At 51.4% G+C, this 27,498-nt stretch overlaps 3 protein-coding genes across 9 annotated transcripts in view; 1 reads left to right on the forward strand and 2 right to left on the reverse strand.

Annotated features, from left to right (window-relative positions):
• The window catches only part of TXNDC16 (thioredoxin domain containing 16), a 41,100-nt gene extending 31,936 nt beyond the window's left edge, over positions 1 to 9,164 (reverse strand). The window contains exons 1-8 of one of the 7 annotated variants that reach the window (XM_015865963.2): positions 8,934 to 9,164; positions 8,710 to 8,754; positions 8,447 to 8,601; positions 4,756 to 4,834; positions 3,927 to 4,121; positions 2,626 to 2,708; positions 1,483 to 1,556; positions 3 to 77 (exon numbers count right to left, since the gene is read on the reverse strand). In XM_015865963.2, the coding sequence (XP_015721449.1) occupies positions 3 to 77; positions 1,483 to 1,556; positions 2,626 to 2,708; positions 3,927 to 4,095 (401 nt within the window). In that variant the 5' untranslated portion in view covers positions 4,096 to 4,121; positions 4,756 to 4,834; positions 8,447 to 8,601; positions 8,710 to 8,754; positions 8,934 to 9,164. Of the gene's footprint in view, positions 1 to 2; positions 78 to 1,482; positions 1,557 to 2,625; positions 2,709 to 3,926; positions 4,122 to 4,755; positions 4,835 to 7,263; positions 7,343 to 8,446 lie in introns of all 7 variants that reach the window. The other 6 variants (XM_015865961.2, XM_032444960.1, XM_015865965.2 and 3 more) reach the window with 6 other exon arrangements.
• A 397-nt stretch (positions 9,165 to 9,561) lies between these two features.
• GPR137C (G protein-coupled receptor 137C) lies at positions 9,562 to 24,770 on the forward strand. Its single transcript, XM_015865937.2, has 7 exons — positions 9,562 to 10,039; positions 16,798 to 16,841; positions 17,579 to 17,807; positions 20,424 to 20,573; positions 21,122 to 21,244; positions 21,366 to 21,481; positions 22,194 to 24,770. Exons 1-7 carry the CDS (start codon positions 9,686 to 9,688, stop codon positions 22,363 to 22,365), a joined length of 1,188 nt encoding a protein of 395 aa, XP_015721423.1. The 5' UTR covers positions 9,562 to 9,685; the 3' UTR covers positions 22,366 to 24,770.
• Positions 24,771 to 25,069: 299 nt separating this feature from the next.
• Positions 25,070 to 27,498, reverse strand: part of ERO1A (endoplasmic reticulum oxidoreductase 1 alpha) — a 14,493-nt gene continuing 12,064 nt past the window's right edge. Inside the window, exons 10-12 of the mRNA XM_032445100.1 lie at positions 26,683 to 26,865; positions 26,061 to 26,194; positions 25,070 to 25,433 (exon numbers count right to left, since the gene is read on the reverse strand). Coding sequence (XP_032300991.1) covers positions 25,373 to 25,433; positions 26,061 to 26,194; positions 26,683 to 26,865 — 378 coding nt within the window. The 3' untranslated portion in view covers positions 25,070 to 25,372. The remainder of the gene's footprint in view (positions 25,434 to 26,060; positions 26,195 to 26,682; positions 26,866 to 27,498) is intronic.

Here is a 27,498-nt window from a genome sequence, read left to right on the forward strand (position 1 = left end):
ACAAGAGAACATTAGCAACAATGGAGTTCACATCAAACAATGCATCGGTAGGGAATTCTCTGATCAGCACGTTACCTCTGGGGAGGGAAGGAAGAGTGTCACCAAAGAAATCATGAAGGATTAGCTATGCACACTGAGTTCATTTCTGCTGTGTTGAACTCCTGATATCCACTGGAAAGAAAATGTCAGGACCGCAGTTGGGGAGTTCCTAGGACCTGCTCCTCCTGTCATGCACAACCATCAATGAGAACTGAGCGCATCAGGTTTGAAAAAGCCCCCTACCTGATACATGGAAAGCTTCCAGCTCACAATCCATAGAGGGATCAAGAGCGAAACATTCCCATCTAAGGTGGATGAACTAATCACACCAATAGGAAGAGCACCAAAGAACGTTTCTTTCTTGGACTAGATCCAAAATTTAGCACACTGAATGTAGCCCTGGCCTGGAGGTGGAAGCCCCCAGGACAGAACACTTGACAGAGGATTTCTGTTTCTTATAGCAAAACAGGTATGTGCTGCTAAAAAAGAACAAGAAGCAGGAAAAGGGGTTTTATGCTGAGGACAAAGCATCCAATTTGTGTGTTTCAGACCTTCTGGGGAAACTTTCAGTTCCAGATATGTTTGCAGACTGGGAAAAGAACTCACTGAGAGCAGCCCTATGGAGAAGGACGTGGGGGTTCTGGTGGACAAGAAGCTGGAAATGAGCCAGCAGTGTGTGCTTGCTGCCTGGAGGGCCAATTGCATCCTGGGCTGCATCAAAAGAGAGGGCAGGGAGGGGACTGTGCCCCTCTGCTCTGCCCTCGTAAGTCCCCATCTGCAGTGCTGCATCCAGGCCTGGGGCCCCCAGCAGAACAAAGGCATGGAGCTGTTGGAAAGGGTCCAGAGGAGGGCCACAAAGATACTCAGAGGGCTGGAGCACCTCCCCTATGAAGAAAGGCCGAAGGGGCTGGGCTTGTTCTGCCTGGGGAAGAGAAGGCTCTGAGGAGACCTCACTGCAGCCTTCCAGTACTTAAGAAGAGCTTATAAACAAAAAGGAGACTGACTTACACAGGCAGTTAGCAATAGGACAAGGGGGAATGGTTTTAAACCTCTTGTCTAAGAGGAGATTTAAATTGAATGTTAGGAGGAAACTTTTTACTCAGAGGGTAGTGAAGCCCTGGCACAGCTGCCCAGGGAAGCTGTAGGTGCCCAATCCCTGTAGGCATTCAAAGCCAGGCTGGATAGGGCTTTGGGCAGCCTGATCTGGTGGGTGGCACTCAGCCCATGGCAGGGGTTAGGGCTGGATGGGCTTTAAAGATCATTTCAACCCAGCCATTCTGAGACTCTATGATACTACAAACCTTTTCCTGAATTCTATATGCCATTGCTATCCTCATAGCTCCTCTACTCCTATGCTGACATCTCTACTCCCTGACAGCATTTCATCCAAACCTTCATACTTGAAAGCAATCACAGTGTGGAGGTCAGACAGCTCCCCCTTACCTGAACAGGTAGGCTTTCCTTAATGCATTCTCTTTTCCACAGTATCTTGAGACATCCTCTTTGGAACACCTGACCTAGACATTGAAAGCATTTCATCAGTCACTCATCTCCACAAATGATGACAAACATACAGCACCACAGCTTTCTCCCATTCTAGACTGTAAGTAGGAGCCTTTTCAAACCTGCCTGGGAGAAAATACACCATCACACAGCAAGACAAACAGAGTCCAATGGTGTGGACTGGAGTTTGTATTTCAGTTCCTCAGCCCAGCTTTCCTTAATCTGGGTCAGATAGTATTAAGAGATCTTGTGATCTGCCAAGTACATTCAAAGGGACAGACCACTACTTGCTTATTGAACTCAGTTTGTACCTGGAGGCAATGAAATACACACACACATAAAAGTACTTCTTACCAAATCTAACTGTACTTGCCCACATTTGTAGTTCACTCTCCTAAATCTGCATAAGGTTTCATTAAAAAGAAAATCTGTTTAGCATTTACTGTAATGTATGGAATGGGATCTGATTGCATTCAACATCCTTCATAGCTCAAGCTTCTTCTCTCCTAGTGCACAAGCAAGAGAGAGATGTGCAGGTCTCATACTCTGGGTGAATCAGCAGCTCTCTTGTGTAACACAGTGGGGATCATACTGTTCCCTGCACCATGTTGAGGGTACGCAGCAATAACCAGGCAACACCACACATGACATACTTGGGAAATCAGATTAGATGAGCCAGCTATGCTTGATAGGTGAGGCTTCCCACAACAAAGGCCAATTTTCAAAGGTCAAGAAAAACCTGAGAAGTTAAATGTCCCTTATACCCATGAATGCAAATCAAAGCTCTGTTTGGAGTGTGGACAACACAAAGTCTTCCTCGGATAAAGGAATCTGCACCTGTCCCACAGACAGAAGGTGTGACACAACCCACAAGAAGAAGGTGTGATGCTTTTGACTCATAGCTGTGCAGTGTAGTTACAGCTGGCCAGGGCAAGGGAAAAAATCAGATGCTTTGCTGCAGCCAGAACCCACTTTCTTGTGGGGATCCTCTACTTTCCATCAGCCAAGGTAGGTGCAGATGATTTCTGTAAACCCCACAGTCAGCCCTACAGAAATACTGTCCCACTCCTTCTTCTCGTTTACCTTCACCACTGAAATGCCGTAGTCGTGCAGAGCCTCAACTGAGTTTTCAATCTGTTCCAAGAAGGGCTGGGCACCAGGAGAAACTGAAACACCAAAAAAAGCTGGTTTTAGTCCCTTCCCGTTGCAGACAAGGAAGCAGAAGAGCAGAACAACCCTTTTCTCTCTGGCAATGTTAGCTTTTCTGGGAGTATTTCACTCCCTGGTCAGTTCAGGATCACAGTCTGCCTGTGACAAGGGGAAGGATGGGCATCAATGTAGCTATCCTTTATGAATGATCTTTAAATTCATATGGATTTCAGTCCTCCAAGCCACTATGATATTCCAAGATGCCAAAGATCCCAAAGCAGCATGGCATCCTCTGCTCTGTGCTGTAGGACACACTGCAAAGCAGTACAGTTACATAGCAGAGATGATGCACAAGAATGCTGCATACAGGCTTTTGCAGGTGCCACTAGGAACTGTCAGTGTCCCCTGCTATTGCCTTCAGGGCACTGTTTGTGCTCTGGCATGGTAACAGCATGCTGAAGTCCCCAAGCAAACATCATCAGGTCATTCGTGAAGGCCTGAGTGAGAACAAATAGGGAGGTGCAGCATGCTGAAGGTGGGGGTGTGTGAGGGGATTTGCCTGGGGGTGACAGACTGGACGTGGTTTTGTTAGATGAGCATTGTTCTGCTGGGCAGCAAGTCCTCACAGAGTCCTCAAGAGCATCCTCCTGCCATGCAATGGTACAGCACTCACACAGTGTGGCCTTGCTCTTACTCAGAGAAAGGTGTTTACAGAAACAAAACTAACTGTGGGCAACACCACAAATGCCTGCAGGCTCCCCAGTTTCCTTTCTGACATACCCAGCCAGCCTCTCAGTACTGATGTGGGAGCTGCATTGGTGTCTCAGCCCACATTGTAAGTCTCTGGGAAACCACACTTGGGGGCCACGGAGGAGCAGAACAAGAATGGTAAGGTGGTAGATCTCCTTGTAATTACTCTGCGAGGTGCTCTGGCAAAGAAATACAGCCCCTTTCAGGGGTAGCTCCTTACAGGGCATCTCAAAAATTAATGAAAAGGCTTAAAGGAGTGTGTCTAGGGACAGGAAAGATCTCACCTCTAGGCACCTCTGTCTTCAAGGAGCACTCAGGAGCTACGCAAGCATAGATTTGCCAGCTGAGTTTGACCAGCTCCTCAAAATAGCTTTGCATAGAAATTTCAGGAATTGACCCTTCATTATTCCACTTTCACACAGACTCTGACATGAGTCTCTCCTGAAAACCTAGGCTGATGTAAATGCATGCTATTGAATACATACCTGCATGGCTGAAATAAGCCAGGGAAGCCTTATTAGTTTGTAAGCCACTGAAGTACTCATGGGGGCTCAACTCCTGTAGCAGACTTGCACTTCCCAGCATTGGAATGGAGACGGCACAGAAGAACAGGATAGAGAAGGAAGAAACCCATCTGTCCTCATGAGCTGACATGGTTATCAGTTATAGAAGAGTCACAACTGGAAAAGAAACAGATAAACAAAACCTATACATATATGTACACACACACATATCATATATATGAATGTACATATGAACGTTTTCTGTTCAGATAGATGGAGTGTGACTGTAAGTTACAAATGTGACAGCTGCACAAACAGCTGGGGGAAGTTATGAGCTAGTTACTAGAGCAGCAGGTGACTCACACAGCCATGAAGATGACAGCAAAAGGCCATTCCCTTTCCTCTCAGTGGTATCTGCAAGCACACAGACCCTCAGTGCCTTCAGCTCGGGGTTACTGTTCTTTCCCTTTTTTTGTCACTTTGGGTCACACAGAAATTACAAACGCAGAAAGAAGGCAGTGATGGTATTATACACTCTCCCAGTGTCTCTCCATCTCTCTGTAGTTCAGGTTCCAGCTAAACCAAATGGGAGAGGGGTTTGTCCAGACTGCTCCACGTCACGTCTTGCTCGGTCCCACCTCAATTTTTTTCTGTCACCAGTGACACTGGAGCAAAATCTATGACACACGCCAGGCTGCAGGACAGGCCTGGCAGCCTTCCTCCCACTCTGGGACTCTACATGGACTGGGAGGAAAGCCAAGAGAAGTTGTGAGATGCCTCAGAGAATAAGGCAAAGACCAAGTGTACAAACCTGCTGCTAGGCTTCACCAGCAGCGCTCCCCAAGGTGCCTTGCCACAGCTGTGTAATTCCTCCTACTTGGATTAAAGGGCTGTGAAGAGATATGGACAACAAGCTATGACTACAGGATGAGAAAACAACTTCTTGCCACTTAATCCCGCTGTTTAATACCAAGCTCTATTGCAGCCTGCTCTTTGGGTACCCATCTTTGCTGCTGAGCATGCTAGAGCAAGGCTGGTTCCTGGTCAACAATGAGACAAAGCTGGAATTCAATCCCTGAAGAAGCTGTTTGCTTCGCATTATGAGCTGCAGCTGTTTTCCTTAACAAATGTCCCTGTGTACACGGGCTATTATTCCTTCCAGTGCCGCGTCAGATGCTGTCAGCTTGTTATTGCTGCTCTGTTATGAACCCAAAGTCAGATGCTCAAAAACAAGCAGGCAAAGACACTATGCCTTGCAGGTAGTGAAAGCAAGGCATGCCCAACCTTCAAAGGCCTCCTTCTCTCTCTCACTCATGTTTAAGAGGTGTCCGGATGAGGCCTTAACAGCACAAGGGAACAAAGGCAGTTGAGAAAGGAATGAAATCTTTTCATCCCAAAGTCTCCAGTCCTCTCCTTCCTACTCGGGATGTGCCAGGCGCTTCTGGTTCTTTGCCCTCCCATCTGTTCATCTGGCTTACAGAGGGGACAGAGATCAAGGGGATGGGGGGATGTTTACTGAATGACAAACTTGGCTACAGCAGGATGGAAAAATAAACTCAATCCTGGCATGTGGGAACCAGCCCAGATCAAATGGGAAAGTTTACTACTAAGGAGGCAAAGCCAGAGGAGCAGCCCACAATGATTCCAGTACTCTGCAGCCTGATACCTGGAGGGGGGAGCTTGGAGTCTAAGACACAACTCTGACTTCTTCCTCATCCTCTTCCCTGAGCCCTTGCTGAATTCTGCAGCCCTCTGGCTCTCCCAGCCCAGCCTCTGGATCCACAGTGTGCAGCTTCTCCTCACGGGAGAAGAATTTGTTGTCAGTCTACTGACTGTTCCTTCAGCCTCGGTATTACAACAGCCTCTACCCGCCCAGCTAGAAATCTGGCAGTGATTATATCCCTTTGCTCATATCCTGTCCTCCTCCTCCTCCTGCCATTTCCCATTTTGCCCCAGAATCACACGTAAGACCCCTGAGCACATCTTGCCTCAAACAACTTTAAAGCCAGGCCTGCCCCCACCCTGGAGGTGCAGTCCTTGGCCAGCTCAGCCTTCCCACCACCATCTGGTGAAGCCAGGCTTAAGTGCTTCCTGGCAAGCATGAAGCCTCAGATACATCTCTGGAGTCGAAATGAAGCCCAAATAAGCCCAGCCATAAGGCAGAATCAATAAGGGACCAACAGCAGCAGGGGATGGAAAGCTGTCTTCAAAGCTTCGTGGTGGAGTGTTGGAATTGTTGCTTCTTGATTAGAGAATATCAAAAAGAACTTTTCCAAAGGGCAGTGTAGAAAGATCTAGTGCAGTCTCAGGGCAGAGGTCTGTGAGAGCTTCCCCAGTTCCATTCTTCCTGCACTGAACCTCAATGTGCAGTGCCATGGGGGAGACTGCTATGCAGTGAGCCACATACTGACTGTGTACAGGACTGCTCCAGCACACAGTCACAGCTCCATCTGGGTGTTCAGTGTCACCATTGCTATTCAGCCTTCCATACTCAGCGTCTGCTGGATTATTTGGCTTTTAGGCTATTCCCTGTGTCACCTCTTTTCCAATGAGGGAAGATTAACACCATGGGGTTGGAAACAGCCCTAACTCCCTACAGCAGCCACTTGCAGGATTACCAGGGATGTGTGAAAATATCGGGGATGTGTGAACTGACCCTTATTACAGGAGTGACTCCAAGGGAAAGGATCTCACCAAGAACCCACGAGGATACGGGGAACAGGCTACAGCTAAACACCCTAACAGACCCCTGATAGTAGAAAACCTCTCTGCAGCCACAGGCAGCTGGGACAAGTTGCATCCTTGCTTTGGCTGCTGTCTCTTAGGGAAGGGCTCTGTGTCACTTGTGGGAAGCCCTCAAACCCACAGGGGCAGCCCAGCACATCACAGCCACTGTGCAAGGCCTGGTTTGTGTTTCCACTGTCATGCCTTCCAGACAAAGCCAGGTAAAATGGTTAGGGCCACTGCAGATGGCCTAAAATAAGAGTAAATACACCAAAAGACAGGCATAAATTGCTTGTGCCATATTGTTTTTGCTTGGGATTCCTGCAGTGGTAACCATGGGCTGGGATCCCCTCACCTCTGATGACAGTTCTAAGGTTAATTATCATTACATCGTTTTGCTGGAATAAAGAGCTTAACAGTCAGCCCCCCTCAAAATTTCTGAAGGCAATTTCTTGAACCCACTTGGATGCATTCCTGTGTGATCCAATCTAGGTGTTCCAGCACAGGTTTGCAGATTGGACTAGATGGTCTTTCAAGGTCCCTTCCAACCCCTGACATTCTGTGATGCTGTGTATGGGGCCATGCTCACCCGTACCATGGAAATGAACTATCTGCTGGCCAATTCCACCTGCCCCTTCTGCACATCAGTCTGTGAAGGAGGCACGTGATGGGACCTGTGAGCAGAAGGCAGCAGGTGATGTTCCCATCCTGGCCAATTCTGATTACTGCAGCATTCTCTCATCACACACTGTCACGGCTTTGTCCCTTCAACCACAGAAAGCTGTTTATTTCTACAATGAGCGTATCAAAAAGCATCCCAACCCCACATAACCAACACTAGGAGCCCAAAGCAGATCCATGTGCTGCATCCAGGGAGAAGCAAGAGCCTAATTGCAACAGTATTACTCCAGTATTTATCCACAAACACTTTCAGGCCCCAGGGCTGACAGGCTTTTTGTGCACAGACAGTTAGACTTTTTACAAACAGCATTTTAAGGACCTTGCAGTCTGCTATGTAATCAGTCTGCTGCACAAAGCAGCGCCAGGACAGCTCATGTGACTGGAGGCACATCTGGCACATTAAGTCATATGATAACAGAGCTCCTCTCCCACAGTAACACTTCCCCCAGTGTCTCTTTGTGCTGCCTCTCCCCTACTCTGTGATCCACAAACCAGACATGCTGGGCTCTGGGACCCCACATTAGGCAGGCACAAGTCCTGGGCAGGACAGAAGCCCTGGTGCAGGCATTTAAGATATGGGGTTTGAATAAAGAGGGCCCATGGGGCAGGCTATTGTGAGCTACAAGAGCTGCATCTTTTAGCACAGGGAATCTTCTGATTTCTCAAGGGTCATCAGCAGAGGTGGGAAAACACTTTACAGCAAAATAATCCTTGCCTGTTGCACAGCGTGCTTTGCCTCACTCAGTTTCTCTTAGTGATGCCCTCATGTTGCATCCCTGCAGAGGCCGGGCCTCCTCTTCTGCAAAGCACCCTGGAAAGAGGCCTTCAACCTCTTCTCCAAGTTTCACTTTCATTTTCACTTTCAGGTCCCACTTCCCAGCACCCAGGAACTCATTTGCTGGTCCAGCAGCCAAAGCGGCCTCACCCCCCTGCCCACAACAGGAGAGAAAAGCTTCACTGCTGCTGCACAGCTCAGCCCACACCATGGCTGTGTCTCTGCCCAGCTTGTCCCTTTGGACCTTTCTCCCACAGCTGGCACTGTGCCGCTCCACGTTATTGCTGAGCTGCCTGTAAGATGGCTCAGGGATGTCACATACCTGGCGGGCACTGCTTCCAGCAGCAGGCTGAAGTGCTTGTCCCTCGTCCCCAGCTGCAGGCAGAGCACCAAGGTGAAGGTCTCCTGTAGGCTCCCGCAGTCCTGCACGGTCTGTGGCCCAGCTGCGTGGCACAAGGACCTGCAGGCAGCCCCGTCCTACAGTGTGGCAATGGGATGTCAGAAATAAAGCTGTGCTGATCTGAGCTTTTCCGTGGTCTCTGAGCCTTGAATTGAGCTCTCTTGGTGTGTCTCTAAGCTACCCACCTGCTTGCTGCGGCCTCTGGGCTGTGTCTATAGACACGGGGATCTCTGTATAGAAAAAGAACAGAGGAGAGGGTCTGTGAGCTGCATCCAAACACCCTCACAAGGCAGGAGCCCCAACCCGCACCCCCAGCAGCAGGCCTTTGCCAGGCACATTTGCTGCAGAGGCTCAGACCCACCACGATACCCACAGGGATCCCCTGCTCGGCCCTGTTGTGACAAAATACCTGCTTTAATAGTGTGAAGGCCCCAATGCTCCCTTACAGCAGCAGGGATTTCTACCTGGGGCCTACAGCAGCGCTGCCACCAGCACCGTGCAGCGGGAGGGTCTGCCCCCGAGCTGCCGGGCCTCCTGCCCCTAACCAGGAGTCAGAGCTGTGGGAGCCCCAAACACACCGTGACCCCGTCCCTAATGACGGCAGACCCCCAATGACGGCAGCCCCCCAGTGATGGCAGCCCCCCAGTGATGGCAGCCCCCAATGATGGCAGCCCCCAATGACGGCAGACCCCCAATGACGGCAGACCCCCAATGACGGCAGACCCCCAATGACGGCAGACCCCCCCCCCCCCCCCCCGCGGGGACCCTCAGACCCGCCGGGCCGCGACGCTGAGAGGAGCGGCGCCCCGCCCCCGTCACCGCCTCCAGCCAATCAGCGGCCAGATCCCGCGCCTCGCCCCGCCCCCGGCGCAGCCGGAGCGGATCCGCTCACAGCGTGTGGGGGGTGCGGGGGGGGCGCGTGAGTGACAGTTGTCGCCAGCCAATGGGCGCGGCGGATGGGCGCGGAGGGGGCGGTGCGGCGGGCAGCCAATGGGGATCGCGCGCTGTCAGGAGCGAGCGCCTGAAATGCTGCCGCTCAGCTGATCGTCCCGGCGCCGAGCTGCGGCGCGGAGCGGAGCGGGCCGCCCTTTGTTGTATGGGGGTGTCGGGCTGACGGCACGGAGCGCGGCCCGTGCTGCCGCCGCCGCCTCCCGCCGCCCCATGAGCGCCGTCGCCGCGGGGCCGGCCCCGGCCGAGGGCCCCGCCGTGCCGTACGCGGTGCAGCTGGGGCTGACGGTGCTGCACACGGCGCTGTACGCCGCGCTGTTCCTGTTCGCCTACCTGCAGCTCTGGCTGCTGCTCTACTACCGCGAGCGGCGGCTGAGCTACCACACGCTCTGCCTGTTCCTCTGCCTGCTCTGGGCCGCGCTCAGGACCACGCTGTTCTCCTTCTACCTGCAGAACTCGCTGCAGGCCCTGCGCCTCCAGCAGCCCTTCGCACACTGGCTGCTGTACTGCCTACCCGGCTGCCTGCTCTTCGCCAGCCTCTGCCTCCTCAACCTCTACTTCGCCGAGGTGAATTTCCCCGGCACAGCCGTTGTTTGGGGCCTGGGGAGCTGGGGCTGTGCTGGGGGGGGGCTGTGTCCTGGGGGGGGGTTGGGTCTGGGCCTGCTGGGTGCTACAGGCTGTTTGGGGGGGGGTGAGGTGGGGGTCTGCCCCGCGTCTCCTCACTGAGCTGTCCCTATTGTAGCCCTGTGGGGGGGGTGGGGAGAGGGTTATATGTGTGTGTGTGTGAGGTTTTGTCTTGTTTTATTCATTTCCCTCCTCTAAAAGGGACCAGAAAGTGGCAGCGAGCAGCAGGGGCTGCTCGGGCCTGGAGTGCAGCCAGGCATTACGTCACCAGCCGGAGCCTCTGGTGCTATTGTTGCTGCGCTCCGTCCTTCCCTCCATCGCCGCTCTCGGCTCGTTGTTGTGCTCGATCCTCCCCATCCCTCTGCTCTGCTCCCCGGGCAGCGGGGGGGGGGGGTGCGAGCTCAGCCCCTTCCCCCCACGGTGCTCAGGACGGAGCAGAGCGCTGCCTGTTGTTGCCGAGCTGCATTCCTCCTTTTTGCCTTTGCACATCACTCCTTAGGTGGTTTTTTTGCCCTCCTTTCATCGCTTTTATTAATCCTTTCAAGCCTTTGCTCTCCCCTCCCCTTCCCCCTCTGAATATTTTGTTTCTGCTCCAGTTTCTCGTGCGTGGCCCTCAGCTCTGCCTCCCCGTTTCATAAATAGACAGTACTTTCCTTCCAGCTTTGTTGTTGGGATTCTTTGCTCTGCAGCTCTCAGCTGTTTGCCGGCCTCACAAAGGAATCGCTAACACACAGTGGAATCGCTCCGTCGCTCCGATGTGTCACCAGTAGGAATTATGATTGCATTTTCCCTAGGACATCAACACACACGTGATAACGCCGGGCTGGGAGACGTGGGTGCTTCTGCCTTTTGGCTTCTAACCCTGGTGACACAAACACCTGGAGGAATTGGGGGTGAACTGCCCCCTGTGAGAGCTATGGGTGCTGAGTGGCAGCGAGGTAACAAATGCTGCATAGTGTGCAAGATCCATCTTGTGTGTTAAAGGGAGCCTGACCTACCAACTGCTCCGACCAGTGGGTGTTTATGTCACCAAGCTGACCGAGGATCCCAAGTTCTGTTGCTGCACACTGCCTTGATTTTGGTTCTCTTCCAAGTCGCTGGACTTGATAGCAGGCTTTTAAAAAGGTTTTGTTTCAATCAAAATACATTCAGATGGGATCTCAGGCTGCCCTTCCTCCCGTGATATCTGTTTTGCAGCAGACTTGGGCTGGGTATGCTCTGCTTCTTTCTCCTTAAAGACCTAGAGCCAAGGGAAATCCTGTCTGAGGAAATAAGAGCTCAGGATCTAGAGTGGGAAAGGATAAGATGGCTTATTAAGATGGGTGTGCGTGCCTAGTTACAGAGAAGGGCCTGACACTTGGCCATCCTGAGCAGCACGGATGTGCAGCGTGCTGTGGTCTGTAAGTGATCTCAGAGTGATGGTAAGTGATGAAAGCTATGGCTTCTGGGGCTTGGAGAAAGTGCAGCTAGATGGACTGATAGCCCTCAGTGCTCCTCTGGCTTCCATTTTAATGAAAAAAACAGTATTGGCTATATATATACACACATATATATATAGGAATATACATAGGAATGTTTGGTCTCTTCTGCTTGGATAACAGGCTGGTAAGGCTGGCCTGTCCTTTTCTTAGCTACCAACACATGGTGCCCTTATGCCAACTGTGTGCTTGGCTGGGGTGTGCTCAGCACTTTCCTTAAAGCACAGGGGGAGCTTCATTAAGGGATGTTAGCAAAAATGCTCGTTATGTTCTACACCTGGAAGAAAGTGAAGCTATTGTGGAACAATTATGGTTTAGCTGAAGAGGTCAAGATCTTCAAGCAGGAGGTGCTGTGGAGGGGCCATCAGTTCTCAGTTCTTACAGGCCAGTTGATAGCAACCTGTGGAGGAACACAGGGCTTTTGCTGCTCTGGGGCTGTCGTTCTTGTTTGAGATGTCCTCAGATAAAGGCACAGGCTGCTGCTGTGCTGCAGGCATAGCTGATCTTTGCACAGTGCCTTCTTGGTGGAGATGCTGGGGAAGTGGCATCTGTCTGAGCAGTGGAGGGAAATGTGGCCTGTGCTATTTGCACTGTTTGGTTTGCAGAGCTCTTCAGGCTGTGCTCAGGATGAGGGTGAGATGATGCTGGGGGCGGGGGGGGGAAGCCTCAGGAAGCAACAGAGTTAGAACTGCTTAGAGTGCAAGCTAGCACTAGGACTGAAATTCAAGTTAAGGGAGCTGCCTCACATTCATCCTATCTGTGGGGGTCATGTTGTCCAGTTCCTATCTTGCTGTGGTTCCTGGAAGGGCTGGGGAGGTTTGACAAAATGTGGGCTGTTTATTTGGCAATAAGTGCCTTTCACTTCAGCTGGAACATCAGGAGATGTCACGCCTCTTGCTTGGGAGCATCTCTTCCATCTGCTTCAGCTTGTAACAACGAGTTTCTCCCTGGGAAATGTGGAGATGATAGTGCATCGCACCAGAATTCCTCAGCCTTGCTTCAGACCATTAGAATGATGGCTCAGATATTCAACCCGGGATGTTTGTCTGCCTTGTGTGGAATAGCTCCTCTGCCAGTGAGGCATCTGCTTGAGTAATCCTACCTTTCCCAAGAGTCTGCCAATTACTGCTTCCCCCGGGTCATTGTCAGGAGCACAATACATGTAAATGTAGCCACAACCTCCACCCTGACCCTCTCGGAGACCTTGAACACTTGGCATCCCCAGCTCCTCTGGGAGCCAGCAGCTGAGAGCAGCAATGAATAAGGCCTTCTGCTTGTGGAGAAGCTCTGCCAGACTGGTGTGGCCATAACCCTTAACCTGTCTGGGTTTCTCTAAGTGGTCCATCTGATTAGATGACATCAGCCTCTTTCATCCCTTGTTGTTCTAATTGTGCTGGAGCAGACATGCATGGAGGGAGAGCATCCAGCCTGGGAGCTCTTTGTCCTGCATCCAAGGGTAACATCTTCCTGCCTTTTCAGATGATGAATTAGAAGAGCTTCCATCCATTCCTACATTCTTCCAGCATCCTTGTCCAGCTCACCTGGTGTGTGATCTCTTCCTTGGAGGCACAGCTGGTACAGGGTCACTTAAACTCAGACCTGCTTCAGTTAAGGGCTGATGATTCCCTGTCTGGTTTCTGGTTGAACAGGTGGCTGTGCCAGCGAGCAGCTTTTCTAGAACATCACAGTATGTGCCAGTTGTGTTCTGTGTTCATGATGGCGTAGGGTGATCTCAGTATTAGTGAGGATGAGGAGAGATCCTCGTAGGTGACTTCCAGCTCTCCATTTGGGGTGGATGGGGAGATCTTGAACAGGGTTTATGGGAAAGAGTCCCAAAATAGTCTCAGCTTGGTGCTGAATGACTATGGTGAGAAAATGGATGCACTTGCAGTGAGTAAGGTCTGTGCTCATGTCAGAACACAGTTCTGCCTTGCATCTGGAGAGCCCAAACTCATCGTTTATGAAGCAAAAAAAGTCTTTGATTCCATCAGAGAAGGAAAGTCATCTGGATGTTTCAGATCTGTTGTGGTTGTACCAGAATGAAGTGCAGCTGGGTGAGCATTAGGGCTGAAACTGGTCCAGGGCCATCTATGGGACATGGGCTTTTACCTGTCATCTCTTAGCAGCTCTGCCATCCCCAGTGCACCTTCAGGGATGAGTGTTTCTCATGCTGAGAACACTTCTATAGCAGTTCACCTTCTGGGGCAGTGATGTGAGCAGGGAGATCAGCTTTGTGAGATATCTGCTCTTGGTGCAGAAATGCCCCTCGCTTTATGTGGGCCCCATGGGTCTGTAGCTTTTCTTTCCAGCTTCACTTTTTTCCCTCACATCTGTAGCTGCTGGGAGGTGCAGGAAGGACTTGCTTCCAGAGGAACAACAGAGGTTTGATTAGCAGTAAACTGCCTAGTCCTGCTGCTCTGGGCTGGCAGTGACATCTGTTCTCCATTTTCAGCAGGCAACTGCATGGCTCCTGGGCTGGCTACCCGGCTGAACAGGAAACAAAACCCCTTGTTTGTGGGGGCTGTTACTGACAACTTGGTATGATGCGCCTGCATGAGGACAGGGGCCTGGATTTCCTGCTCTTACAAGGAGCAGAACTGCTCCTGAGCTCTCTGTGCTGGCTTCTTTACAGCAAAGCCCTCCACATCAACTGTCCTTGGGCTTTGAGAGCAGCAGATAGTCCGGCGCTGAAAGCCTTGCAGGATTGGCTCAAGGATAAATCCCAGAGGTGCACTGTGAACAGGGCTGGTATCACCTACTGACCCTGTCCATCCCTGTGAAGAAACAGTGAGTTATGTCATCAGATGAATTATGTCTTTATAACTATGCAAACACTGTAAGCTGAGTGGTGTCTGCTCTCTTCCTAAAGCTATGGGACTGCGTAGCAGGGGCTAAGAAAAGCCTAAGGCTGGTACTATGTCGTCCTTCTGCTTTCTGTGGCAGCAGTCCAAGCATGAGTCTCAGGTTCCTGTTGCACTCTTAACCCCAAGACAGCCTGGTGTGTCTCGTTCCCCAGGGTGTAGGGCAGTGCAGGGCCACTGTCTTGAGTGGGGCTGCTGGAGCCACAGTCTCCTTTCTGTTCACCAGTGGCTTCTCCCTGCACAGCTGATGAGTTGTTCTACCCGGGGTTATCAGCTGGATTACCATAGTGAAGCCTTACTAGTTGCACTGCTGCTCAGAGATTGTGGCTATGGGCTGCTCTTCTGGGAGTCAGAGCAGCAGTACAAATATCTTTAATGGATTTCCATGCCGCACAAATCAGGGCTGAGCCAAGTTACTTCCCAGCTGGCTGTCCTTGATGCCTGTTCTCACAGTCCCAAAGCACCTGAATGTAACCTACAGACAAATTGAGGATAAGGCAGGATTCAGGTTTCTCAGAGTTGAGGTGGCCGTGCCCTCCTACCAAAGCTTAGCATGGATTGTGCCATGTTTGCAGTACTGCTGGCTGGTGTAGTCCAGGAGCGGAGCAGAGGGCTCTGGATTGATTGCCTGTAGCACTGTGCTTCCTTGCTGTGGGGGCTGGATACTTTCCTCTGCTCAACTAACATATCTCTTCCCTACTTCCAGGTGCTACTGGAGTTCACCTACCCTCAGGCAGGGAGGAGAGTCGAACATAAGAACTGGTTTGAGGAACAGGGTTGTTGAAGCTGCTCAATACCTTGGTGGTGGTGGGGAGGCTTTCAAATGCTTAAACCTACTGTTAGTAGGCCAGACAACCCTCACATTCCAAACACTTGAAATCCTATTGGCAGGAGCCTGACTTTTAAGGCTTTGTAGTGCCTTCATTACTTCAGCCTTGACTGGAAGGCAAGAGCTGAAAAATCCTATCACAGGAGCTGAGTAAGGGTGCCCTGTAAGAGATGAGTGATCCCTCGCTGCGGCTGTGGTCTGGAAGCTGACAGGGAGGACTCTGCAGAAGTGCTGTAACCAAACCTGTGCCTGTACAGCAGTGAGGCTGGTGGGGTCAGCACAAGTGCACTGTCTGCTGGGTCTGGTTGAGGACTCTACCTCTTAAGTTCCTTCAGAATCTCTGTAGTCAGGACACAGGCTCTGTCTGAGGCTGAATGTGACCCTGAGCTCTGGCATCCTTACTGGTGGGGTCTGTACCAGCAGCTGTGCTTCTCGCAGCTCCTGCCATGGCTGTGCTGAACTGGTGTGTGACAAGTGAGCTCTGAGAAGCACTGCCCACATGCTGCTTATCCTGACCACGTGTGACCTCCCGTCCCCCTGCAGCAGTACTTTGATGCTCATGTCTGATCTGTGGCTTGGGAGGGTTTGCACCCTTTACTAGTCTGCACTTCCTTATACTCTGTGTTCTGCCCCAGTGTGCATCAGCAGGAGCCACCCTGCTGCCTGAAGGGACGTGGAAACCATTCTGCTGAGTGCTGGGAGTGCTCTAGGGTGTCTGAGGGTGAGCTGGCAGTTCTCCTTCAGCCCCAACAGCCTGGGTTGCAGGCGTGGGTTCAGCACCCTGCAGTCTGTGCAGTTCTTGTTTTGAAGCACAGTCCTTGCACAATGTGCAGCTTGAGTCTGCTAATCCCTTGTGTTGGGAAAGCTCACAACCCAGTTTCTCTTTTGGACAGAGTGCGTGTTGCTTTGAAGAGCGAAATAGTCTGCAAATGACTGTCAGCTAATCTACTCATCTTGTGTGCCACACAGCTTGGCAGGCTGGGCCTTCCACCTCTGCAGGACTGCCTTCCATTTGAGCTGCTTCTCAGGTGTATTCAGCCTACAAACATCTTCAGGGTGGAGGAATTGAGGAAGCCACATGCTTGTTAGAGCCTGCAGGTCCACAATCCAATAGCAGGGGACTATTTTTGATCCGCTGTTTGTTTTGCTGAAGCAGCCCTCTCTAACAGGGAGATAGGGGTTCAATTACACTTAAAATATACAGCACAACACTGGTTGAAGTAAATGTGTTTCTGAATGGTCTTAGTGACTGCTGGGTACTGACTCCTTTCCCTTGAAGTCCTTAGGTGAGATGTTAAATCCCTCACAGGGTAATGAATGTTCTTGTCAGTTGGGCACCTACTTTCAGGTTTGGCTCCTGCAGGGAAAAGAGCACAGTTGTCTTTTGCAGGTGGGTACAAATGAGTTCTGTAAGCGATGTAATCCTTCAAGATGTCCACTGGATGCTGGCTCTCCTGTTAGATATATCTTTATTAAGTTTACAGGCAAGCTACAGGTCATGTCAAGTAATGCTCTGCAAATCTTTCCCCCTAGGTTATATTCAAAGTGAAATGTGCAGCTGATTTCAACAAGTACAAGTAAGTGGCGCTTTTCTAATGTTGTCTTCAAACAGCTTAAGATGAATGAATGCTGCAGTGTTAGGAATGGGAGCTGTGGAGCCCAGAGTCTGAACAACAGAGCTAATGCACCTAGTTGTGCTCTGACACAGATGTGTCTTGGAGCAGGGCTGGGAGCTCTGAGGGTACAGAGGGAGTTGAAAGGTGCAGCTTCCCTCTGTCCACATCAGCAGCATCTCAGTACTGGTGGTGCTAGCAGTGATTTAGATGAATTCTCGGGGTCTTTCTGAGCAGGCCCATCCGCAACAAAGACCTGTGGGATAAACATTCAGCAAGAGGTGGGATGTGTTTATGCAGCCCAGGTGCTTCCTGACCATTTCCAGGGAAACCCGCAGTAGAAGATGAGAGCTCCAGTGGCTTTCAATAAAGGAGTAGCAGTGATTGTGATGACTCATAGCGTATTGACTGGAGTTAATGCAGAGCTACAGCAACACTTAAAATCTGCGAGATAAGAACCTGACTGTCAGAAGATGAGTCTTGTAACTCAGGCTACTTATGCAGCTCCTGCTGTATGAAAGCAGCTCAAGCAGAAAGACTCTGCACACTTGAGGTATTCAGGAAGCTTCAGCCGTTGCACTGACTGCCTGTCTTCAGGGTGAGCGGAGCAGTAGGGCCCTTTGCCTGATGAGGCAGGAGGTGGTGAAGAATGACCCCAGAACTGACTTGAACTCCATTTCTTTCCCCCTTCTTCTCCCCAGGGTTCTATTGTATCTGGGTTCCGTACTTACCAGCCTCCTCTTCCTCGTTGTGAACTTGACATGTGCAATGCTCATCCACAGCGAAGTCCCAGAGAACCAGCTGAGGCAGACAGTCCTTGCCCGTGCTTTAGTCAATGACAGCCTCTTCATCCTCTGTGCCATCTCGCTGGCTTGCTGCATGTGCAAACTGGGAAAGATGTCTTCAGCGAATGTCTACCTCGAGTCTAAGGTAGGTGAAAGCTTTGTAATCTGCAGCAGGACTGTGTAGCCACCAGCTGGATTCCCAGCAGGATCTGCGTGCTTCAAGCAGTGCTGGCCTGATGGCAGCTCTTAGGTTCTTCCCTGCAGAAGGTGAATGTTCCTGCTGTTCTGAGGCTCTGCCCTTTATGCTTCAGGAAAACATGTCTGCAGCTTTGCTGGCACTTGAGGAGGTGGAAGTGCTGCTTTTGCTTTTCAGGTTTAGAGGTTTAATTTAGGATTTGACTAGAAGAGAGGGTTCTCTGAGTAATAGATGTGGTTCTTGCAGTGTATTAGCCACTGAGCGCGGAAAAGTCTGCACAGTACTGATAGTTCTGACAGATGCATAACACAATTCTCTGCAAATGGGATTTCCTGTTAGCCTAGTGTAGGCTGCCTGGCTTAAGCAACTCGAGGATCTAAGGAAGAGCTGGGTGCAGGGAAACCAGCTGCCTGGCTCTGGTACTCTTGAGCTACTGTCTTCTCACAGCAGTACAGCTTTTCTCCTCACATATTCAGAATTCTTTCTTTCCACATGTTTGAAGGAGTCTTGGAGTCTTCTGTCAAGTGCATCTGTAGGCTTAAGTGTGCTGCTGTGCCTGGCTCAGGCAAGAGGCAACCCAGAGCATGGAGCTTGTGAAGGCTTTTGAACGATGCTGTCCCCTCGGGAATAAAGAGGGTGATAAGCCTTCTCACTGCAGGCACTGCTACATGTACATCTTGGTCAAGACAACTGCCTTGTGTTGGCTGGAGGCATCTTGCTCCTCAGCAGGCCATCTGCAGGACTGCTCAAGGGGCTTCAGTTCACTGCCCTGAATCCAGGTTGTGTGGGTTGGAGGTGTCTGGGACTGGCTGCCTGGCAGGCTCTGCTGACAACTGTCCCCAAAGGCTGCAGGTTGCTGCCCAGTGGGTCTGAAGTGAGGCAGGAGCTGTATCTGAGCTGACAACCTGCTCACATCCCTGCCTGGTATCCAGCTCTAACCAGCTCTGGGCACTAGTTAACATATCAGTCTCTCAGCAGTGATTTATGGACATGGCAACTTCCTCTAGTTACACGCCTGAGGCTGTCTGCAGAGCCTCTCTAATACAGAGTGCTCTGGAGAAGCCTGCCTTATCTTTGAGAACTCAACCTGACTCACAGTGTTTTTTTACATTCAAATGCTGTGTCTCCATTTCCTACCTTGGAGACATATCTTGACTTTCAGTGTTTTGGAGGAGCTGCAAAAATAGGATAGGGATGTGCACAAGTGTTACCCACCCGAGTGCCTGAGAAAGTTGCCCTGCCTCCTGAACTCTGTAAGTTTGCTGATTCTCAAAGCAACATGGCAAGTCTGGAGAGGCCTGGTAAGATTGCTGCCTATGCCAGTGTGGGAAGGTTTGAGCCATGTGACATGTGAGGAGGAGGCTGCTGCCAGCTCCTGTGCTGTGTGCTGTGCTCCTTGTTGTGCTGTGTGCTGTGCTCCTTGTTGTGCTGTATACTGTGCTCCTTGTCTGCTGGAGCCTTGCTTCAATAGACTTTCTGCCCCTTTCTTCTCCTGAGTATTGAGGGCTCTGCTAACGGTGCTAGAGCAGGCTGGATTCTTGTGCTTTGCCATCACAGGAGTCAGTCTGCTAAAAGCACGTTCAAGAAACTTTTTAAGACAGTGTCTTGCAAAGCTCTAAGACTGGGTAAACAGATGATATAGCTGGTTTGGATGTGGAGAAGGTCGAAGAGATGAGCTGCCTGAGTGGGTTGTCTCCCTACAGGAGGTGAACCAGCTGCATTTTGCTCGAGTGTTTCCTCATTTTCTGGCTATTGAGTGCATTTAGCAGGTGTCTGTCTCTCTGCAGATCAAGTAGTTTCCTTTCCTAAAGCTAGTCCTATAGGAAAGACAGGTACCGTGACCTCATGGTACTTCATAGCAGCCCTTTTTCTCACACACTGTCTGGAGGGCTATGGAGTCTGCTCTTCTCCTTCAGCAGCATAGGACAGCTGGCAGAAGGCAGCAGCTCAACATCTCACCATCCTCTGGATTGCTGCTTTATGTATGGTGGGCTTGGCTTCTCCTGCTGTGGCACTGAGGCTCAGGTGCGGTTCTTCCTCCCTCCTCTCAGAGGCCTGTCCCAGATACCAGCCCTTCTTTTCCAGCCTAAAGTCGTTCTCAGTGTGTGGGGCTCTGAACTGTTGTAAATAACCAGATTCTCAGCTCTGTAGAGGTTGTGCCTGATCAGGGTGTGAGAAAAACACCAATATTTCCTGAATGGCTCTTAGCTGACTTTCTAGAAGCTGCCCCAGAAAGGTGATGGGTGGGAGGGCACCTTTGGGTCACTGCTTTGAAGCTGATGGTTGAAACAACTTTGATCTCTACCTATCAATAAAATCCAGAGAACAACACTCGTGTGCTTTGAGCCTTCCCAGCTCCCAGGCAGTACTGGTTGCCTCGCTCTGCTCCTCCAGTGAGCTCGTCACAGGGGGAAGCTCTTAACCAGTTCTGAATATTTCAGCACCAACATACAGATGTTCTGGGTCTTTCTTGTTTGTGCAGCTTCTCATGCACTCAAGGAGGAGAGGTAAAGTCCCAGCTTTATGGGAAGGTCTGCATTAAAAACTTTGTTCTTTCTGTTCCAGGGAACATCTGTCTGCCAAGCTATTCTCGTGGGATCTGTGGTTGCTCTTCTGTATTCCTCAAGGGCTTGCTATAACCTGGTAGCTGTGGCCATATCTCCAGACAATGTTCCTGGCCCATTTAACTATGGCTGGGACAACCTTTCAGACAAGGTGAGTTTGTGCATTATCCCTCCAAGTCACAACTAGTGGCAGGGAGCTGCGTGCCTCTCACAGGAGGGTGTAGAGAAAGAGGGTGCTACAAGGGGGTGCTTGTTCCCTGGATTTCTGCCTTCAGAAGCCCTGCATATTCTCGCTAGTAGAGCTGGCCTGAATCTTCCCCAGTCTGTCTACTTCTCCAGGAGGGATTCCCTGTTGTGTGCATCAGTTTCAGTCTGCTAACTCTTCTTTTGCAGGAAAGGAGGAACAAGTCAAGTAGAGCAGAAAAGCAATGCTTAATAAGGCATGGCTGAGTGCAAGGGAGAGTCATTGGGGTAGGGAGGGAGCTTAGCAGTACCCTGGTGGCACACTGAAGAGAGCTGCTAGCTCTCACTTGAAATGGTAATGAATTAAGGATAACAACTGTTGGTTTAGAGGACTCCTGCCTTCATAAGGATTTTGCTATGTCTGTAGTTTCTCCTAAGCTGTGCACTGTGCCAGCTGTGGGAGCTGAGCAGTCCTGCTGCTGACTTGGTGTAACCACCTCTCGCTTCTCTCCGCAGGTGCACGTGGAAGTGAGCAGTGAAGAATACGTGGTGTTTGGAGTGGTCCTTTTCCTCTGGGAGCTGGTGCCAACAACTTTTGTGGTGCTGTTCTTCCGGGCTCAGAGGCTGAGTCAAAATTTGGTAGGTCTGAGCGAGCTGCTGCAGCTGAAATAGCGCTGTGCAGAGAGGAGCCTGGTGTACAGCATCAGACTTCTTAAAGGCTGTCAAAAATCTCACATGTTAACTCTCTTCTTTTTAACAGACTCCAGCAGGGATGGTCAACAGTCACAGCTACAGCTCCAGAGCCTACTTCTTTGACAATCCAAGGCGCTATGACAGTGATGATGACTTGTCACGGCTTGGGGCCAGAGAAGGGGGGTGAGTGTTGTATTAGGAAGTGAAAACATAGCTACTGTCCTGCATGGAAGCAACAGAGCTCCTTCTGGCACAGGAGGCAGCTTGGGTGAGGTGGATGGGACAAGGAGCCTTGTGCCTGACCTGAATTTTACTCCCTTCTGTAACTCAGAGCTGTTTCTACTTGGAGTAATCTCCTCTGAGACGTGCATATCAACCATGGATGCTCATAAGCAGAAATGTGCAGTGGTTGTGGACAGGAGGCCTCATCCAGGCAAGGCTGATCTTAGGATCTTTCCTCAGCTGAGGAGAGGAGGCCCCGAAGTTACTTCAGAGAAGCTCTTCCTGTAGGAAAGGAGCTGCTGCACTCTGGGAGCCAGCTGGGACTGATCTGTAGGAAAGCCTAGGCTGGGGGAGAGTGGTCTGGTGTCTGCAGTGGGACCATAAGGGGAAGTCTGGCAACTCTAGCCTTGCTGCTCAAGGCTCTGAGGTCCAGGGGCTGTAGTGAGGAATGGGGAGATTGTATCTTAACTAGTTTTGTAGGGCCCGGTGCTCCTCTCCTCGCACTTCAAGGCCAGGTTCCTTGGAGGTGCTCATGTCTGCAGAAGCAGGTTAGGATGTGCAGACTTGCACCGTGGGCAGTGCTGGAGCAGAAGTCTTTTCTGAGCTGCTTAGAGGATAAGTGATCAAATCACTTGTCTGAGTCTCTGTTTGGTTTCTCCCTCTCTCCTCCCAGCTTGGCCACCCCTCAGTGCTCGGGCTGCTATGGGTCTCTGGCTGGGAACGACAGCTACCCAGCAGGTCCCCCTCCCAGTGGAGCTGCTACCGACAGTGCCCCGTTGCTCTCTGCTGCAGGCGGCTCAGAGCTGAGCAACCACCACAGCTCACACCCTGCGGCGCAGAACTGAAGAGGCTGCGGGGTCCCTTTTCTCCCAGAAGTGGCATTGATGTATAGGATTGTAACCTGGTTTTCTTTCCCTCTTCCCTGAAGCATCTAACTCATGACACAAACATTCCACTACCTGCTGCAGCCGTAAGCAGGACGGAGCCTATGGCTGCAGGCGGTAAGCGAGAGAACTGTGACTTTAAGGTACCATGTAGCAAAGTGAAGCTGAACTCTCTGGAAGCTTTTTCTTGGTCTGGTCTTCAAGATGTTGGCAGCTAAATGCACCAGAGCTTCCTCACTAGAAAAGAAACATCAAATGCATATTTGCACTTTTATCTGCACACTTGGAAGGAATGAATCTTGCTCGGACTGCGTTTGGTCTGAGACTGTTCTAGTTACTCTTTTAATTGCACATCCATAGCTGGGAGAGGCACTGTCTTCCTGCAAAGATGTATTCCGTGAAGTACTCTGCATCCTGACTCACGTGGGAGTGTGAAGCTGGGCTAACAGTGTTATGGGCAGGGCCTCCTGCAGTGTGTTAATGTGCCATATTCACACCCTGTGGGGCTGCTGCCTCTGGGCTGACTGCTGCTCCTTCCACCTGGATGCTGAACCATCCTGCCTGGGTCTGTGGGCTTGAAGCTGAGCTCAAAGCATATCCGTAGCAAAGAGCTGTAATGGTGAGATCGAGTGCTCCTCCTGGTGTTAAGCTAGAGGGTTGGTTACATGTGGTGATCTTATGGCTGGGCAGGGGGCTGGGCTGGAGTGAAGGGAGGGGGGTGAGCTTCTGCAGGCTGCTTTCTTTTGGGAAAGAAAGGAACACGTGTGGTCCACAGCACATGTAAAACTAGAGCTGCTTTCCCAGTGTGGGGCCTCCCCTGTTGCCCCTCAGTACTAAGTTGTATTTAGTAGAGGACAAGATCTTAAGCTGACCAAATGTGAACCAGCAGAGTCACTTTGGAGGTGTGGGATGCCTCTGGTGGTGGTGGCAGCTCCTGCAGTGGTGAAGCAGAGACATCTCTGCAGCCATCTGGGCTCATTTCCTTCCTCCTGCCTCTCTCCCTGGAGCAGGCTGGGGACCTGGAGTCCTGCAGCAGCTGTGGAGGCTTAGCAGGGATTGCAGGGTTTGAGTGTGCTGGGTCAGGTGAGGAGATCTCTATCGCTTTCCAGGAGTCTGTCCCTCTCTTGAACTGGAATGGCCAAATTTGTCTCGGTTTGCAGCTCTGGGCCCATGAAGATGAGGCTGTTTTAGGCTGGTTGTTCCTCCCAGCGTGTCTCTGAGCCTGCTGTGGGATGAGCAAAGCAGCTTTGGAGCTGTGCTTGGTGGGGGTGCTGGTCTTAGGCAAGCAGCTGCTCTGACCTCTGGTGAAAACTTGAACTGGAACTGCTTTTAACCTACTGGAAGCTGCTCAAACACCCCCCTGACACTGGGAGAGCTGGGTGGATGGAGGCTGTGCATCTGTGTGGAGCACAGTGCTGCCTGGCTCTGCCTGAGGGGCACTGGGGGGTCACTGGGTGCTGCAGGCCCCAAGCAGCTTGTGTTCCTATGGCAGTGTGTTGGCAGCCCTGGCCTCTCCTCCAGCCTTGCCCTGGGCTGGCAGACACCCCATCACCCACCTTATTGCATTGAGCTGACATCACTCGTTGCACTGAGAACCCCTTGCTGTGGTCCCTGTGCTGCTGTGTGGGCCCCTGTGCAAAGCTGCTTCACTCTTAGTGGCCCAGAGAAAGAGCAACCTCTGCTGCTGTTGGGAGCGGGGTTTGAGAGCGCAGCTCCTGGCACATCCTGCTCCTTTTGTACTTGAACCAGAGATCTTCACCTTGGCTGCCACAGCTCCCTGCTGTCAGACCCTCCCTGCACCATCAGGTTGCTCTGTCTCAGTCACTGCTTGGCTGGGCCCAGCCCGTCCTGTCCTTTCTTCTGCCATAAGTCACCAAAGAGGAGGAGTGCTGCTGGTGGCCCCCAGTTCCTGCTTAAATCCCAAAGCACTTGGAGCACTTTACGTTTTTCTGGGGAGGGAAGGGAGTGTAGTGCAAAAAAAAAAAAAGAATAAACCTAACAAACTCAAGGGCTACGGGCTCACCGTTCTATTGCACTGAAGCACACAGCCAGGCCATCCTGCTGGGGCGGCAGCTCTCCTTGCTGAGGTACTTTGAGTGACTGTGGCTGCACTGCTGGGCTGCCTCGTGTTGTACGGAGGGAGTTTAGAGCTGAGAAGTACAATGACTTTTTTAATGCGTAGTTGCCTTTCATTGGACTTCTTTCTTTCTTTTTTTTTTTTGGTGTTCTTTAACAGTGTTTTTGGCTTTGCCGGCCGGCAGCTGCTGGCTGCAACAGGAAGCTGTGGCCAATGAATGTACCTATTTCTCCTCCACTAAACTGTAACCAAGCACTACTATTGAAATAAAGAAGACTTGCAGCTCTGCTCATTGTCCTTGGAGTGAAAGCATTCAGCTTTGTCAGCCACCGAGATGCTCTCAGAGCATCTCAGTGGCTGCTGCTCCTCAGAGCTGCTCGGTGCTCCAGCTCTCAGCCCAAGGAGGCTGTGGATGCCCCATCCCTGCAGGCATTCAAGGCCAGGCTGGATGTGGCTCTGGGCAGCCTGGGCTGCTGGTTGGTGACCCTGCACACAGCAGGGGGTTGGAGCTGGATGAGCACTGTGGGCCTTTGCAACCCAGGCCGTTGTAGGATGCTGCTGAGGGTCAGCATGGAGTCAGGGAACAGATGGAGGAATCTTCCCCAGCTTTATTCAGGCTCTACCTTCAGCTCTGAAGGTAAAGGCAGTGGTCTCACCCCTCCAACCAGTACAGCAGCATTTAAAGAAGTCATTCAGAATAATCTGTATAAAACAGCTTTACGTCCAGCCCTCGCTTTTATACAAAACAACAGGATTTGGTTTTGTACAAAATATTTGGCAGCAGGAGCTCGAGGTACCTGCAGTGCTCAGAGCACAGCGGGATTGAGGTGGCTGCCTGTTGCTGAAGGACCCAGGAAGGAGCAGGAAAACTTCAGTCCTTCTCTGCTGGATTCACCGCACGCTTCGTAAGATGTCCCTGAAGTTCTGCAGCTCTCTGACACTTGTTGAAATCCTGCGGGCAACAAAAGCATTACAGCCACGTCTGCACCACGGGCAGTAAAGCAGGAAGGGCAGCGCGATCAAGGGGAGCTTCAAGCAGCTCTTGGGGAAAGAATTTAGCAATTCAGCTCAATTAGGTTTTGGATACAGCTGGGCTCTTTTTAAAGCACACACACGTGAGGTTCTGATACTGAGGAACAGCACGGAGCAGAGCTCAGCTGCAATCAGACAAAGCCATTCACTGGAGGTCAAGATCAGACCATAACGGTACCAGCCGTGCAGGCGGCTGCGTCTCCTTGCAGGAGGAGCTGGTTTCTTTCTTAGGCCTTTTTCAATCGTGCCCCTCATTTCCTCACTCAGTGCAACCTGGCCCCAGAGCATCAGGAAAGGTGCAGGACAGCGTTTCTTAAGAGACACAGAGCTCTGTGTGTTAATCCAGCATTTCCTCCAGTCCCTTACAAAAATACAGCATATAAAAGCATTGCTTTAAATAGTTCCACACCAACTTCCTTTGGCATCTGAGGGCTTCTTTGTAAGAAAGCACGACCAGAACAGAACTTAAGACCAATGCTGCCAGTGAATGTGAAATGATGAAGCTGAAGAGGGGTGTAAGGCAGCAGCACGTGGGTCCCACACTGACCTTCCAAAGGCATTGAACAGAGCCACGATCTCTTGTCTCGTCAGCTGGAATCCATAGGAAGGGCCGCTCTCAGGAATCTTCTCTATCAGGTTTTCAGAGAAGAGGATCTTCATTGCCGTGCCCAGGCCTTGTGTCTGCGTGGGGCAAAGGAGAGCATTTCATACCAGAGCCTGGCTTCCCTTCCCTTCTTCATCTTTGCAAAGGTTCCCAGTGACGTCAACTTAACAGGGTGAGACTCGTCCGTCACGTCACACAGCGAGGAGAAGGAAGCAGGACAGAGCCAGGACGTTCTGTTTATCTGGCATTATTTAGACAGCAGAGCTGCCCAGCAGAGGCTTCCTGCCCATGTCCAACCACACACAGACACAGCACAGCCCTGGCTGAGCCCCGGCCCCACAGTAACTCTGCCCTGCTATTCTCCGGCTCTGTGCCCCTGGGGGTGCAGCTGCAGGAGGTTCCCCCACTTTTCCACTGCAGCTGCTGGCAGCCCTAGAGAGCAGGGACCCTCACACAGCTCATCCACACCCAGCTGTACCTGGGAGCTGACACATCTCTGAGCTGCCTCTGTGCTCCCCCAGATGAGCTGCTCCCCATCGTGCCCCCCTGTGCTGACAGAGCTCACCTGCAGCTTCCCCCACAGGCGACACTTGAAGCAGCCAACGCAGTCCATGATCTTAGAAATGTTCTTGAAGTGTAGCCTGACTTCCTCCTGAGGGAAAAGAGATGAAAACTGATCACGGTTATGCACTAACCAGCTCTTCTTCCATGTATTCATCCAAATCCAACCGTGTTCATTCTGTTCAGGCTAAATTCCATGGGACTGAGTTGGTGAAGTGGATCCTGGAGCAGATGCAAAGCAGCAACCAGACTTGTGGGTCCTGGTGGGTGAGAAGGTGGATATGAGCCAGCAGTGTGTGCCTGCAGCCCAGAAGGCCAACTGAGTGCTGGGCTGCATTAAAGAAGGGGTGGCCAGCAGGGATGGGGAGGGGATGGTGCCCTTCTGCTCTGCCCTCATCACACCCCATCTGCAGTGCTGCGTCCAGGCCTGGGGCCCCCAGCACAGAAAGGACATGGAGCTGTTGGAGCAGGTCCAGAGGAGCCACTAAGATGGTCAGAGGGCTGGAGCAGCTCTGCTGTGAGGGAAGATTGAGGGAACTGGGATTTTTTAGCTTGGAGAAGAGAAGGCTCCAAGGAGACCTCATTGTGGCCTTGCAGTACTTGAAGGGAGAGTATAAACAGGAGGAGGGATGGCTGTTTGTGAGGGTGGGCAGTGATAGGACAAGGGGGAATGGTTTGAAACTGAGACAGGGGAGGTTCAGGTTGGATCTTAGGAGGAAGTTTTTCCCCCAGAGGGTGGTGACGCACTGAACAGGTTGCCCAAGGAGGCTGTGGATGCCCCATCCCTGCAGGCATTCAAGGCCAGGCTGGATGTGGCTCT

The sequence above is a fragment of the Coturnix japonica genome, chromosome 5 (genome assembly GCF_001577835.2).
Source record: "Coturnix japonica isolate 7356 chromosome 5, Coturnix japonica 2.1, whole genome shotgun sequence".
In the NCBI taxonomy this organism is placed as follows: domain Eukaryota; kingdom Metazoa; phylum Chordata; class Aves; order Galliformes; family Phasianidae; genus Coturnix; species Coturnix japonica.

What these genes read in the sequence shown, in the direction of transcription:
- GPR137C (XM_015865937.2), top strand. Translation starts at nt 9,686, where the DNA reads ATGAGCGCCGTCGCCGCGGGGCCGGCCCCGGCCGAGGGCCCCGCCGTG. An exon ending in GCTGATTTCAACAAGTACAA is followed by an intron (nt 16,842 to 17,578) that starts GTAAGTGGCGCT and finishes TCTTCTCCCCAG; the next exon opens with GGTTCTATTGTATCTGGGTT. An exon ending in AGAGGCTGAGTCAAAATTTG is followed by an intron (nt 21,245 to 21,365) that starts GTAGGTCTGAGC and finishes TCTTTTTAACAG; the next exon opens with ACTCCAGCAGGGATGGTCAA.